The 16,052-nt window shown below is 43.8% G+C and overlaps 1 protein-coding gene across 8 annotated transcripts; it reads left to right on the top strand.

Moving 5' to 3' along the window:
• The first annotated feature begins 820 nt into the window (after window positions 1–820).
• Window positions 821–14,799, top strand: LOC110547519 (aldo-keto reductase family 1 member B7-like). Of its 8 annotated transcripts, XM_021635116.2 has the most exons (10): window positions 825–997; window positions 4,328–4,495; window positions 5,397–5,513; window positions 6,652–6,729; window positions 10,501–10,623; window positions 10,855–10,961; window positions 11,351–11,432; window positions 11,875–11,958; window positions 12,537–12,619; window positions 14,463–14,799. In XM_021635116.2, the coding sequence occupies exons 1-10, from the start codon at window positions 932–934 to the stop codon at window positions 14,503–14,505; spliced, it is 951 nt and encodes a 316-aa protein (XP_021490791.1). In that variant the 5' UTR covers window positions 825–931; the 3' UTR covers window positions 14,506–14,799. The 8 variants fall into 8 exon arrangements, 6 of the variants coding, with proteins under 6 accessions (XP_060236191.1, XP_060236190.1, XP_021490791.1 ...); XR_009590761.1 differs by lacking the exon at window positions 12,537–12,619 and having other exon boundaries at window positions 821–997; window positions 11,843–11,958; XR_009590760.1 differs by lacking the exon at window positions 14,463–14,799 and having other exon boundaries at window positions 821–997; window positions 11,843–11,958; window positions 12,537–12,601.
• The last annotated feature ends 1,253 nt before the right edge of the window (window positions 14,800–16,052 follow it).

The raw sequence follows: 16,052 nt of genomic DNA, 5'->3' as shown, positions 1-16,052 counted from the left end.
TGTCCAATCATATTTTGGCATAAGGAGTTGAGCAAGGGAGGGTAATCAGGGTAACAGTAGGTTCCTGGGCCTGGGAACATGAACTTAATTTGACCCTGCCAGCAAAATGGAGAAGCTGTCCTCGAGATGGCTGGACTCAGACAACTGTTTTCATACAACAGGAGGGTTCATCTACTGGGGTGTCCCCAGGTCCCCTAGGGCTTGGAATGTTGAACTTAGTTTCTACCTGCGGTTAAGTGGAGGCTGGAAGTGGAAAGGCAGTAACTTAGAGTGAGCTTCTTTTGCTTGTCCCCAGCAGTGTGAACACAGACAAAATCACAGAAATTCCCAGAGCCACAGGGGCTACTATAACCTCACATAAAAATTGTTCTGCAAGGACATTGGCCAACTGTGTTAATCTCACACTGCCATCTCTTGTTAGTAATACTGTAGCTAATGACATAGTGATTTCAAAAATAATTGATCTGGCTGGTCTGACAGTAGCTGGCTCTCAGTATTAACTCACATCAAAATGATTGCTCTAAGCCTCCTTGTTTTCCCTTGAAATTTTTCTCTCACTGAAAACTTCTTGAATACCCACAGGGTTTACCTGGGTATGTCCACTCTCATAGCAATGGCCTTCCTCAAATAAACTTACCAACTCATCTTTCACTTCGTGTTATTTATGTCCACAGACCTGTGTGGGCGCTCCTGCAGTAGCCTTGAATTCTGCAGCAGGGAGACTGTGTTCTGCAGTGTTTAACTTTTGTTTACACTGATCAGTCCTCGGAATAACTGAAATGTACTTCCTGTTCCAGCACCCGCCCCTAGGCTGTGGCTGCTTGCCAGCAGGAAGAAGAGCCTGCCTCCTCAAACACACAAAACCTTTTCCGGACCCTAAAGTAGGCCAGAAGCGCCTGGCTGCTCCCTCAGAACCGTTTCTGCAGCAACCATGGCCACTTTCGTGAAGCTCAGTACCAAAGCCAAGATGCCCATTGTGGGACTGGGCACTTGGAGGGTGAGTGTGCAATCCTGGGACACCTGCTTTTTTCAAGTGGGGAGGGGGCCCCCCTGGCATTTCTTCCTCTTTGCACGGCATTTTCTGGATAATGGTCAGGAGAGTGGGTGGGTGGTGGGAGGGAGGAGGGAAAATGGGGCGGAGTAAGGTTGGAACTCTAGAGCCAGGCCCCAAGTTGCTTTCAGCTTTTGTTCTGCTTCCGGGCTCTGGGCTCAGACTGGCTGGTAGCTTCCCTAACGAATGTCAGGTTTCCAGCAGTTCTGTACTAGACAACAAACAATAAAATACAACAAAACAAACAAAAACAAAACATCTCCAGGCAGTTCATCTTTTCCCGAGCTTTTCCTCTGAATTACATCTCAATTTACAGGTTTGAGTTGTGTATTTATTTCTGGTTAATTTATTTGGAATGAGAACACAGAGCTCCAAATAACACAGCTCCCTTTGCTGCCCGTGGCGAACGGCTCGGTTTGGCAGTTCTAAGCAGTCTGAGACTGCGGAAATGCAGTCTCAGCCCCCAGCCCGGGCTACCAAACTAGCACCTGCACTGTAGGAAGATCCCCACTAGTTTCCACACATGGACGCCTGAGCAGGATCAGGATGACAGAGGGGCTGGGCAGGGAGTCACCACCTGGCTAGGCTCACCTCTCCTGGCAAGTTACTCAAGGCCCATCCATACTTAGTGACACAGTTTTGCTCCAAATCACAATTTCACATCTCTCAAAACCACAATCACTTGTGGGTCTCCAGGGAATCTATTCACATGGAAAACTGCATAGAGATGAACTTTCAGAATTTCAACAGCAGAGCCTGGAAGGAAGTCATTTTCAGGATGAGGAGCACCTGCAGTAGGGTGGGGCTTTGAGCCTGGACCCCAGCGCTTCTGAGAGGCAGGCAGCAATTCCTGGTCCTAGAGATGGTACAGCTATTGATCTCTGCTGCATGTGCTTCACCATGTCCGACAACTACAGAAAGGGTTTCTCAATTTTGTGAGAGATTAATTTATTTATTTATTGTTGTCTGATGCAGGCTCATCAGACAACGTGTAGTCCAGGCAGCCATAGAGCTCATTAGGCATTTGAGCCTGGCCTTGACTTCCTGACCCTCCTACGTTGCAAACGCTTGGAATTACAAGCATTAACCACCCCACCCAGAAGTTGATGTGTTTTTGTTTTTTTGTTTTGTTTTGCTTTTATTTTTAATCAGGCAATGATGAGTTCCTTGCTGGCCCAAACTCCCTGTCCTTTGTCTTTGTCTCCCCTGTGCTGGATTCAGGCTTGCACTATTAAACCTGGCTAACAGTGAGGGTTTTTTAAATTTATTTTTATTATTTATAGTTTATTCACTTTACATCCTCCTCATACCTCCCTCCCTCCCTTCTCCCCTTCCACCCTCTGTCTTCTCCACTCTCCCAGTCCACTGATAAGGGAGGTCCTCCTCCCCTTCCCTCTGATCCAAGTCTATCAGGTCTCATCAGGAATGGCTGCATTGTCTTCTTCTGTGGCCTGGTAAAACAGTGAGTTTTGAGGTTTGTTTTTGAGGCAGAGTCTCACTGTGAAGCTCTGTGAGAGACCAAAGACTTAAAAATCAGTGGGTTTTGTTTTAAAGTTTAAAGCCTGAAGGAAGGCTAGCTAGGTGGAGACATGTCCAGTCATGCCCTGAGGGGAAGAACTGGCCTTACTACATTCTTTCCCTGCCCACTAGTTATACAGTTGCTAGGAAACTGGCCCATTTCCCCTAGGGAGGGACACCAGATCATTAGTGGTTTGGGGCCCTTCCTATAGCCAATCAATTCAAAATGCAATATCCCTTTTGTGTTTCGACCAATAGATGCTTGCCAAGGAGGAATTCTGCTTTGGGTGCACTGGGAGAGACCGGAATCTTTAAATCACCCAACTAACTCAAGCACGAGGCTCTCAGCTCTCACTGTTTCCGCAGTGAGGGGTGTGAGCCCAAGCTGCAGCTTGTAATAAAAAGATCTTCATGTGTTTTGCAACGGACTTGACTCCTGGTGGTGGTCTTTTGGGGTCTTGCAATTTGGGCATAACAATGGCTAGTGTGGGACTTCTTATGTAGAAGAGGCTACACTCAAAATCAGAGAGCTCAACCTGCCTCTACATCTACATGCTGGGTTAAAGGCACATATTACCACTATGTCTGGCATAACTTTTTAAAAAATTTATTTGTCTGTTAGATGTTTGTGTGCATGCAAACATGTGCATAAAGGTACTCAAGTGTCATGGTGTGCATGTGGCCTTTGAAAGAATAATTTGCAATTTCTTCTACCAATTTCTTCAATCATGTGGGTTCTGGAGATTGAACTCAGGCCCTAAGATTTGGCAGCAAGCCCCTTTATCCTATAAATCATCTTGTTTGTCCTGAGATGTGAATTTTAAGTGTTTATTTTCCCAATCCAATATCTGCTTGGCTAAGTGAGAGCAGAAGGTGGTATTTCAAATGATCTTTTTTTCTTATTGGTGGAAATAAAAATCCATTGCTATGTAGTTTCCTATTTGTTTTTTTCCCTGAAACAGTGGTTATATTATGGATTGTATATGGACTATCTACAATGCCCAAATAAGTGACGTGATATACTAAAATCTTTACACTCTTTGTGGCAAGCAAGCATCACAAGGACCTCCTGGGCTCTCTGTCTCTGCTGCTATTTTGCAGTCAAGTTTTAAAAAGACTGCAATCTGCTCAGCCTCAAATGCTTGTGGTAAAGTTCATATTAGCTTATAATGACTGTAGTTTACGTGCTTATAACTGTCTGGGGTCTGAAATTCCTCTGGGACTCTTTGAAGTTGAGTTTAGCCTTTAACAATTTATAAGGGGAGCCATTTGTCCTTCCAAGCAACTAGAGACCCTTCAAGATCAGCATAGATTAGAGAAGAGCTAATTTTTTGTCTAAGAGGACATGGGCGATAATCATAAAATTAATGTTTAAAATAACACATATGAATGAATGATAATCCATAAATGAAACCAGTTATATTATATGCTAATAAAAATCAATCTTTTGTTTGTTTGTTTGTTTGCTTTTTTGAGACAGGGTTTCTCTGTGTGGCCTTGGCTATCCTGGAACTCACTCTTTAGACCAGGCTGGCCTCAAACTCACAGGGATCTACCTGCCTCCACCTACCAAGTGCTGGGATTAAAGGTGTGTATCACCACCACCTGGCTCACTCTTTTTAAAAGTTTTCCCCCATCGCACTGTCCACTTAAAATAGATCCTAGCAAGACTGTGGTTTTGAGAATCTGGTCCCTGTGGACCTGTTAGAGGAGGAGTTGGAAGAATAGCTTTTAAAGGTCTTTTCTATTACCTTTCAGTCTCCCCCAGATAAAGTCAAGGAGGCTGTGAAGGCAGCCATTGATGCTGGGTATCGCCACATTGACTGTGCCTATGTGTATCAGAATGAGAATGAAGTGGGAGAAGGGATCCAAGAGAAGATCAAAGAGAAGGCTGTGAAGCGGGAAGACCTCTTCATTGTCAGCAAGGTACGGTGACCCACTTGGTGGACATGAATTCAAGACAAGTGGAAGTATATGGGTTTGGACAGCTTCAAGAGCTTTATCAGTCTTTCCTATTTGTAGTAGTCTCCCAGACTCTCCCTCAGCATCGTATCTCTGCGTGTATATCCACACCAAGTTAGTCTTAGTAAGAAATCGCTGATGCTGGACCTCCAGCCTTACCGGTTGTTATATTAGAAATGGCTCCGTTGTACCTCCTGGTGCTCTTGACCTCCCTGTTTTCTGTCAGTGGAAACTACCCTCCAAGTGGCAGTAAGGGGTACAGCCCCTGAGCCCTACTGCTCAACACTGTGGGCTCCCTCAGTGACTGTGTTCCTGACATTCTTAGACACGCCTATTTTGGAAATGATATGAGCATTTTTTTATTGTCATGTAGGAACCTCCCTTTGTTTCAGGTGTTAGTTTGACATATTTGAGAAGCTTTGACTTTGCAGTGGACACAGCATGCTAAAACGCTCTTGTTTCAGGAAGCTAACTGGTGTGACAGACAGACTCACTGCTGGAGTGGTCATGCCTGATGGCCTTCGAGATCAGAGAATACTAACTGGGTTAACTGCTCCCAGTGGCAACGGGATGAACTTTAAAGGCCAGACACAATGCCTGCCCCCTGAGAGCTGACAACCTAGGAAGAGAATAACACAGGAACATCACAGTTGTTGAATGTGCTAAATGAAGCAGAAAACCAAGAACGCGTATGACTTTGATTTGCTGAGTGCTGGTCACCTACTGCTTTGTCTTTCTTAACTAACCTTATTAAGTATGAATGGTTTTTCCTGGGATTAGAGCAGCTGCAAATCTCAAAGCAGGGAAATTGACGCTGGCTGGCCTTGTCTCCGGAATCCTAAAGTCTTCTTGTCACACCCTGCAGCTGTGGGCCACCTTCTTTGAGAAAAGCCTGGTGAAAAAATGCTTTCAGAAAACTCTCTCGGATCTGAAACTGGACTATCTGGACCTGTATCTAATTCACTGGCCACAGGGATTTCAGGTTTGAGGCTCTTTTTGCCCCCTCTCCAGCTGCTAAGCAGATGCCAGAAAACATTATCTATGCCAGAGCTGGGGGTGGAGAATGGGCTGTATCAGGAGCTTTGTGCACAGCAGAAAGCCAGTGCCTGTAGAGCGGTCTAGGGCCGTACTGGGAGCACCACATGTTTATGGTTTTGGTTTTTTGTTGTTTTGTTTACAGTTGATTTGAGAGAAACTGATCTTGCAGTTCAGACAAACTGCAAATTGGCCTGTCACCTTCCTAGTCATTCCCAGCCGAGGTTCCCCTCTTGTAACAAATTTTAAGGACCAACTCTCCTGTCAATTATAGCCCCCCCACACTGGTGAGGAGCACCCAGGAGCAAACCCCAAATATAGCATTAGCAGACAGTCAGTATAATCCGGAAAACTGCAGCTCAGTGCTGCTCCTCAGAGTTGAAAGGGGTCGGGGGGGGTCTGGAGAGATGCTCTGCAGTTAAGAACTCTGGCTGCTCTTCTAGAGGACGCGGTTTGACTCCTAGCTCCCACGTGGAGGTTCACAGCTGCCTATAATCCCAGTTCCAAAGGATCTGGCATCCTCTTCCGGCCTCCACAGGCACTAGACAAGCATGTGTTACACTGACTTTGAAGGCAAAACACCCATTCACAATATGAAAAAAAAAGAAAGAAAAGAAAAAAGGAATTGAAGGAATGTGAATTCGCATTCTGCTGCCCACATGACCAGTTTGGGTGATGATAGCATGCTATCCAAACTTCAGGTTAGAAGCTGAGTAGAATCTCCCCCTGCCAGCCATGCCCTTTTGATATAACCTTTGACTAATGACTTTGAAACCAACATGCCTCAAGTTTCTATGGATTTGGGTGTGTTTCTGTGGTGACAATGATGGCTATTATAACATATTAAGGCCAGATGGTGAAACAGTGTCCCTCAGTGTCAGACATACAGGGTTTACATGCCACAGTGAATTGATACATATATTTTATTGACATTTGCTGTCTAAAATGTGTGACAAATATGCTATGCAAGTGGGTTTTTGTTTGGTTGTTTGGTTTTTTGGTATGCCATTTTCTTCAAACCTTGCCCCACAGATCCAGATAGATACTCAGATGTAGATCCTAATGAGCTTTTTTTTCATTTACAGTCTGGAAATGTCTTTTTACCCACAGATGATCAAGGCAATATTCTCACCAGTAAATACACATTCTTGGATGCCTGGGAGGTAGGTTCCAGCTTCGCCAAGTATGCTCAGGGAGAAAAATTTCTGGCAGTGCTCTGCCCAGTTCACAAACCCCAAAAGACCAGGAATAACTAGACTCCACTGTAAATACATGAGGTTCTTTTTATTGTAAATTACAAGCTGCAGCTTGGGCCCACACATCCCACCAACAAAGCGGTGGGAGCTGAGCGCCCTGTGCCCAGATTAGTTGGGTCATTTAAAGATCCTGCTCCATCCCAGCATGCCCAAGGCAGGGGCAATTCCTGCCTGGCAAGCATCTATTGGTCAAAATGCTACATTTTGAATTGATTGGCTATAGGAAGGTCCCCAGACTATAATGATCTGGTGTCCCTCCGTAGGGGGATGGGCCAGTTTCCTAGCAACTGTGTCTCTAGCGGCTAATTTTTAATCTTTTGGTCTCTCAGCAGGACCACTTTAGTCCCACCCTGGCTTGAAAAAGCTGACGTTCACTGCATCTAATTTTAATGCTATTATTTGTATGTTTTTTTTTCCCTCTCTTTTCTAAAATTCATTTATCCACTTAGGGGAGAATCACGCTTGTGTAGGTCAGAGAACATTGTGGAAGTAGACTCTCTACTTCAACTGTTGTGGGGTTCTCTTAAATCCAACAGAACTCAAACACCAGGTCAATGTAGAGGACAAAAACGAACTGTAATCAGGCTATAATCATCCATCAGTAGATGGATGAGGGACGCAGAACAGACTCGGGAGCTGAACTGCAGCCCTGAGGAGATGTTGTACAGAATATTTAAAGGATGAAACTATAAAGCAAGAGGGAGTGGGGTGGGCTGTGGTGTTGTCTGATCGTATTTTGACATAAGGGGTTGAGCAAGAGAGTTTCCGTCAACCAGGGTAAGAGTAGGTTCCTGGGCCTGGAAACATGAGCTTAATTTGGCCCTGCCAGCAAGATGGAGAAGTGTCCTTGAGATGGCTGGACCCAGACAACTGTTTCCTTACAATAGAAGCTGTTGTCCTGGGATGTCCCCAGGTCCCCTAGGGCCTGGGACCTTAAACTTAGTTTTTCCATATGATTAAATGGAGTCTGAGACTGTTATGGTAGTACTTAGAGTAAGTTTCCTTTGTTACCAACACAACTATGTGGGTTTTCAGGAACTAACTTTGGTCGTCAGTCTTGGCCTCAAGCACCACCATCCACAGAGTATGAAACATTTTAAAGGAATAAAAAGATAATAATGCTGAGCTGGATATGATTGGTGCATGCCTTGAATTCCAGCATTCAGAAGAAAGAGAGAAGAGAGAAGGCAGATATTTATGATTTCCAGGCAAACCTGTTCTACATAGCAACTTCCAGGTCAGCTGGACAGACACAGTGAGACCTGGTCTAGATAGATAGATAGATAGATAGATAGATAGATAGATAGAGGTAGGTAGAGAGAGAGAGAGAGAGAGAATCTTGGTCAGTGTCATATTGCTGTAAAGAGACACCATGACTGAAACAACTATTATAAATAATTGATGGCTTGCTTACAATTTTAGAGGGTTAGTCCATAATCATCATTGTGGGAAGCACACAGGCAGAAACGGTGCTGTGCTGGAAAGTAGCTGAGAGCTACGTCCTGATCAACTGGTTGAGAGAGAGACTCTGGGTTTGACATGGGCTTTTGAAACCTTAAAGTCCACCCCCAGTGATACACTTCCTCTGATAAGGTCACATTTACTTCAACAAGGACATATCTTCTAATTCTTAAGTAATGGCATTCCTCGATGGCTAAACATTTAAATATTTAAATGGAGGCTATTCTTTTTTATTAATTTATTTATTTTCCATCCGTATCACAGTTTCCCCTACCCTCCTCCTAGCCCTCCCTCTCACCTCACCTCCCTACCATCCTCTAATCCTCCCTTTTTCCTCAGAAGAGGCTCAGAAAAAGGGAGGCCTCCCATAGATATCAACTCATATGGGGGCCATTCTTATTCAAACCACCACAGGTAGGTAAGTAGGTAGGTAGGTAGGTAGATAGATAGATGTAGACCAGCATGACCAGAGATGTCACATGAGGTGGTAATACAGACCTACAGCTAATCCAGTAGAAACCTCACTGACCACAATTAATAACAGAGAAAGAAAATCTAAAATAGCATAAAGAGGTCAATATGAATCATAAACCTTACTCAAACCTGACCCAGGTCACAGAATAACATTGCTCTTATTTCAATGGGAAGTTACTGGGACACTTAGCTCTCATCAGTGCTAAACTCTCGCCTAGAAAAGGTCTTCCTCACTCACCTGGTGCATCTCAACCTGGTACACTGAAATCTCCAGGGGCCATTTTGAACATCCTAAAATCCACTCTGCATCCCAAAGAAAATCAGTAAGCTGCCCTGGGAGTGGAGCCTGAAAACTCATTTCTTTTAGAGCCTCCGGATGGCGCAAGATGCAGCCAAGTTTTAGAAACAGTGGACAAAGTGCCAGCTCAACACACCGTGCTTGTCCCTGCCTCTCAGGCTTCTCCTCTCCTTCCTTCCAATCTGCCCATGATTTTACCACCTTCCTCCATGTTACTTTTCCAGGGCCGCAAATGTCTCTCCTGGGATTAGACAATTCCTTCCTTTCCTCCCTTATTCCTATGCTATTCAAACTGTCTAATAAGCTGAGGTAGCCTAGCACTAAAGCTGACAGCTCACTGACAGAAAACTTAGCACTTAAATTTTATATATTTATATTCTAGCAACTCCTGGAAAGGAACTTGCAATAAATGAATTATGAATTCATATCTATTTTGTGGCTGCACTATAGGGTTGGACAATTATCTTTGGACAAGTTTAGAACAAAATCACTGTGGATAATAAAAATAAATAAATGCCAACTTTTTGGGTTGATTCCATTTTGGCTAAGCAAGTAGTCAACCGGATGGATTTCAGCCCAACTGCAGCCTCAGGTGAGGTGCTCCCATTAGGATCCAGATATCTTCAAGGCCTACCTCAAAGTGTACCATACCATGTTTGGCAGGGAAGAGAGGAATTATGCCTCAGGCAAGCAGATGAGCCAGGGTAGGCGCATAATCACAGTTTTATTGGGGACTGGGGTGGGAGGTTCATACCTCAAAACCTACCTGGGCTGCAGCGTGAGGTCAAAGGCTATCTGTTTGACCTAGAGAGACCCTATCTCAAAACTGAACTGAAGAAAGTCTGGGGGAATAAGGATGTCATCCAGCCATGAAGTGCGTGTCCAGCTCATGAGGAACTTCAGGTTCAATCTGCAATACCATAAAATAAAAATCAAAAAGACAGCCAAGAGAAGAGATTCTTGCCACAGGGCCTGTTTTCTGGATAACCAGGTTTAGGTGAGTTGAGAACAGAAACCTTCCCGTTATGTCTGAGCTGGGGGTGAGGGAGCCAGAGGGGCTGAAAGCAGCCCTAAGGGCACCACCATCTGGACCAAAATTCTCCTTTAGTGCTTCTCTCAACCTTGTGTAGAAGCTGTTCCTTCTATCCAAGGACAAAGCTCGCCAGCATCCCATATCCTCCTACAGCCTTCTAAATGAGCAGTTCTTAACCTGAGGGTCAAGATGCCTTTGGGGCCTGAACAACCCTTTTACAGGGTCACATATCAGCTATCCTGAATATCAGATATTACATTATGATTCATAACAGTAGCAAAATTACAGTTATGAAGTAACAACAAAAATAACTTTATGCTGGGGGTCAGCCAAACACGAAGAACTTTACTAAAGGGTCGCAGTGTTAGGAGTTGAGAACCATGGCTCTAGATGATACTCCTCACTGTGACAGGGCATGGAGGAACTGGTGGACCAGGGGCTGGTGAAAGCCCTGGGCGTCTCCAACTTCAACCACTTCCAGATTGAAAGGCTCCTGAACAAGCCTGGACTGAAACATAAGCCAGTGACCAACCAGGTACATTCTGTTTGGTGCAGGGTCCTGCTCTGTGCCTGCTTCAGCCCTGGGAGGCCAATGGACCGAGCCACCTTTCAGGGATCAGTGTTTTGAATGCTCAGGGAGGTGGGAGGCAGATCTCTGGGTCTGGTTTGTAGCTCATCTGTCAGTGGGTTGTATTTGGTCTTTGTTTGTCTTTTCTTGTATGGAAGAGGCCTACTTCCCTAATAATGGAGGTGTTCTCTCTGGCAGGTTGAATGCCACCCCTACCTGACACAGGAAAAACTGATCCAGTACTGTCACTCCAAGGGCATCACCGTTACAGCCTACAGCCCTCTGGGCTCTCCAGACAGACCTCAGTAAGGCTTCAGAGCACTGGCTCTTTCTTTCATCACTCTTAAAATTATCATTTTATAATTTGTTAATATTAGCATGTAATTTTCAGGGCACAAGGAAAAGTGTGTCTATCTTGGGCAACATGTTGGGCCACCCAAAAGGTAATGCAGCTATAATAATGTTTGGAAAAACCAAACAGTCGTCATGGTTCACACTCAGAGAACATGCCATCTCCATCCTGCAGTACTGCTGAAGCTCCTAGTTCCATAGATGGGCTCATGGGAGAGACACAGAACCTTCCATCTTTTTGCCCATCTCACAGATAGAGGTGGCTGCAATGTTTAGCCTTGACACTGTCCTGGCAGTGATGTTTATGAGCATGTAGCCATGGTGATTTTCATTCTTCCTCTAGAGCCAAGCCAGGAGACCCTGTAATCCTGGAGATTCCCAAGATTAAAGAAATTGCTGCAAAGCATAAGAAAACCGCAGCACAGGTAATATGACCTGTGTTTCCCCCTTTCCCTTTTTATCTAGCAACCTCTTACTGCAGTCATGTGTTTTATTCGAATTGCCTTCTTTTAATCTGCTGGAGAGGAAGAATTGAGGACTGTAAGTCTGTTGGGATCTCCAAGGAATACAGCTGGCATCAGAGAAGGGTTGCCCCTGTCCATCAGCTTCCTGGCAAGCTCCTGGGCTCAGCCTTAAAAACATGGCAAACCAGAAAGTCTCAGCCTTATGACCACAGGCTACCCTCCTTCTTCCTATCTGAGGAAATTTCAGCATTGCTCCTGGGTGAGGGGTCATAGGATGAGGACTGGCAAGTGTCTTTAGTAAAGAGACACTTAAAGAGACAGTTAAAGCCACAGAGAAATGTTGATATATTTTATTATTCACTTCACTGTAGGTGAGTGCCTGCTTTTCCCTCTTTGTGCACAGGTTCTGATTCGGTTCCACATCCAGAGGAATGTGGCCGTGATCCCCAAGTCTGTGACACCCTCCCGCATAGAGGAGAACATTCAGGTAAGACCTTTTCATCTGATAGTTCTCAGAGGAGTTGGCTAGGGACAATCCTATTCTTAAGCTTCAATCCCATCCCTTCATTGCCAGTGTGTCTTCCCTTCTTCCAACTATCCTATCCTCTCTTAAGCTCAGTGGCTGGCCTCAACAGAGCTGCACTGATTACTTCTGGGTCAAGGATGGGCTGGAGGCAGACACTAGCAAAGGCACGTCAGGTCTGAGCACAAATGTGCTTTATCCCAGATAAAGATGTCGGCTTACCCTTGAGTACTCAGACACTGCCCACAGACTTTCCGGGTCACCTGCAGACTGCCTTTGTCTACTTGCCCACTTTTTTGCAGAAGGGCATGGAATGGACTGAAGACCATGCCTCTGACAGGCCATCAGGGATTTCAGTCATTGCACATATTTGCATACCTACAAACCCTCCCTGTTCAACACTTATCCCTCTAAACAACCCAGTGGTAATTTACAGAATAATTTGGATGTATTGTGTACATATTGGGAGAAACACCTAGAACCTCAGATTCCTACCAACACTTTGCTTACTAAGGATGTTTTCGGAACTCTGGCTTTTCTAGGTCTTTGACTTCCAGTTGAGTGATGAGGAGATGGCCACCATCCTTAGTTTCAACAAAAACTGGAGGGCCTGTGGCCTGTTTGCGTAAGTGACATTGAGAGGTTGATCAAGTCTTTTTTCTAAGGCTTTAAAGGGTTAGTAGGAAGGAACTGAAGGTATGTAGAATGACTTTTGTCTTCAAATAGTATTTTCTGGCAGTTGTGAAAAAGTTTGAGTCTTGGGGAATCACTAATAGAGACATTGCTATTTGATGCTCAATTTCTGAATATTGCACACAGAGCTAGGGTTTTTGAGGAAGGAGTTGTTACTATTATGTAGGAGTCAGTTCTCAAGCTCTCTTTCCCTCAGTAACTCACTATCACGTGCTATGTGCCAGGAATGATCTAAGTATTCAGGACATCACACTATAAACTTCCTGTTCCTGGTCTTATATTCTACAGAGGGAAAAAGTGAGGTAACTCCAAATACGTATGTCAGAGAGTAACAAATGCTATAAAGAAAAATGAAATAGGGCAAAAAGCACAGGAAGTAGTGAGCCCTGGTAACAGATGCATTGACACATGACTATCCAGGGGAAGCTTCCGTGACAAAGATACAGCTGAAGGAAGTGAAAGATGAGCCACAGGGCTATGTAGGAGAACTGCACTGTTGGCAAAGAAAGCAGGTGGTAATGCCCTGATGCAAGAGGATTAGAGCACTTGAGTCAGAAAGTCAGTGATGCTGGAGCAGAATGAGTGAGGGCTGCTACCGGAGGGAAGGACAAGTCAGAGACAACTTTAGGCTACAAACATACAGTATATAGACCAAGAAGACCCTGATTTTATATCAGGAGAAACTGAGAATCCAGGAGAGGATTTTGAGCAGAAGCTGGCAAGAGATGACATGATTTAAAATGTCATATTGACTTCTGCATTGAGAATGACAGGGTGGTACTATAATAATCCAGAGAGGAGGACAGTCATTGTGGTGGAGATGAGGAAGATCAGATTTGGGATAAATGGAAAAAAGCTATTTGAGTTTGAAAAAAAAAAAAATTTGTTTGCTTATTTTTGTTATTGTTTGAGAAACTCAAGAACAGAATTTTCATAGAGAAATCAAGAATCTGCTTGAGATGTATTTTTGATGTTTCTTTGGCATCAAGAAAGACTGGCAGATGAAATTGGGTATGTGAGTGGAGATCATAGATTAATGGACTTGAAAGTAAACTAAACTGCCTTGTACTTGAAACTCCACCACTTATTCATTAGCATGGAGGCCTTGGGCAGTTTGGGTGATGTCACCAAGTTGCTTTATGATGATATTAATTACAGCAAACATTCACTGAGTATTAGTTTAGGATAAAGCAAACACGTTAAGCTCTTTGCTTATATTGGTATCTTATTTACTACTCATAACCAATTTATCGATTTCTTTTCTTTTCTTTTCTTTTCTTTTCTTTTCTTTTTTTTAAGACTGGGTTTCTCTATGTAGTTTTGGCTGTCCTGGACTCATTTTGTAGACCAAGCTAGCCTTGAACTCACAGAGATCCACCTTCCTCTGCCTCCCCGAGTGCTGGGATTATGGCGTATACCACCACTCCAGGCTTGATTTACCAATTTCAGTAGTATTTCCCACTTCACAACTGTCTGAGAATAAATTGAGACAGTTCTGAGGCCCTCAGCTGTGTGTCAGTTTGCTCATGGTTCCTCCTTATGATGATTAACTGGTGACCAGGTCCCTGCTGATTTGCAGGTCCTCCTTTTTCAAATACTTCTCTCACTTTAGGGAGAGGACCATGGTCTGTGCGCCCCATCTCATTTCCCCAAGCTCTTATGGGAGAAGAGGCTGAGGGAGCACAAATATGGCTGAATGTATCACCTAAGAATGCCTCTTAGATCATGCTTGTTGCTTCTGTGGAACCATTTCTTCTTCCTGCTTGTTGCTGCAGGGCAAGCCATAGTGAGGACTTCCCTTTCCACGCAGAATACTGAAGCTGAATCACCTGATGGGTTTGCCTGGTGGACCTCTTCACTGATATGCAACTCACTCCTCCTGAGTCCTATTTTTTCTTTGCTACACCATGAGATGCCATACTGAGCCAGCCACGATAGGGCAATTCTGCATTTAAATTCTCATGTTCAACTAGAAGCGGACTGTCACAGGGAAATGTGACTCAGCAAAGGACAACGGCTTTCACTAATTTGCTCTGGCCAAATGTTTGTCAAACACCAGGACCACTAGCAACATTGAGGATAAAAAGAATAATAAAATAGAAAGGAAACGCCCAGCTGAGTGCAAAGGCTTCATTTTTTTAAATTTCTTTGTTTCTAGATCTGTTTTTCCAACATGCCCTCCCAAATTGTAAGCTAGAAAAACTATATTCTCTGCTAAGTTATTTTCTGATAAGCATTTTGTTATACTCAGGTCTTAAGGTCCCCAAAGACCACCAGGAGCAAGAGCAAAGAGCTTTATTTGGGCTTAAGTTCAGTCTCTCCACAGTCACCAATGCAGTGGATTAGAGAGGAGAGCCCCAAGAAGCTGCACAGTAGGGTTTTTATTGGGGTTTAACAGTTACATGATTGGGTGACCAAGGGCATACTTGTTACAAAGTGATTGCCTAACTAACATATAACATTGAGCGAGCTATCTATAGGCCTCGGGAATGTTAGGTATTTTCTGTGCCTTTAAATGTTCTATTACAGCGTGGGCTGCTTAGCACAAATGTCCCACCCTGAGATAAGATAATTTCTCATTCCTGTAGTTATCCTCAGACTGTTCCTTGGGTAGAGAATCTTATGACCTTGTTGCTGGAATTGGTAACCTATGGCCTAGTTCCTGGTGACCTTTGGGGGTGTCAGGATCAGTTCGCTCAATTTCACAACAGAAATGAGAAAGGGAGCTAACACCTATCCAAGGTCAGCTAAACCTCAACACCAGAGATAAATGAAAGAGAAGAACACAAGAAGCCTGGGACTGAAAACCAAACAAGAAAGAGTTAGTACAATGCCAATAAAGAAATGCTGTGAGAATCAACATGAGCTAGAAGCAGCCTTGTATACTTTCCACCCTAGTAAGGGAACCCAAGATGGAATGTTATATTCACCTTAGGAGAATCTGACCCCTGTGTACCAACAGCACAAATGATCTTGAAGCCATCTCTTTGCTTTGCTTTCTTATATTCCCTGACTCACAAATGATGTATTTAAAATTCTCTCACTATCTAAAAGTTATAAATACATAACACCTAACTCATTCTTTTATATTAAGAGTTTTCTTCTAAACGTTGTATGCAGTTTTAACCAAGTAAATTTTATTATGCACATATATTCATCAGAAAAAATGGTAGAAAAATAAGTATTGTAAAAGTATAAACCAAGAGTCAATTGGCAAATTCACAAAGCTAGAAGTACATAAACAAAGATTTTATTAAACACTCTGAGGTTGATTGAAAATAGCAACAACTTCTTTACAATAAATCCCATCAAGAAGTGAAGTCTCTTTCTTATCCTCAATTTCCTGCTGTTTTGGAGACTTGCTT

Source organism: Meriones unguiculatus, chromosome 3 (genome assembly GCF_030254825.1).
Source record: "Meriones unguiculatus strain TT.TT164.6M chromosome 3, Bangor_MerUng_6.1, whole genome shotgun sequence".
NCBI lineage: Eukaryota > Metazoa > Chordata > Mammalia > Rodentia > Muridae > Meriones > Meriones unguiculatus.
Note: the sequence above shows the minus strand (reverse complement) of the source record. Positions and strands in the feature narration are given on the sequence as shown.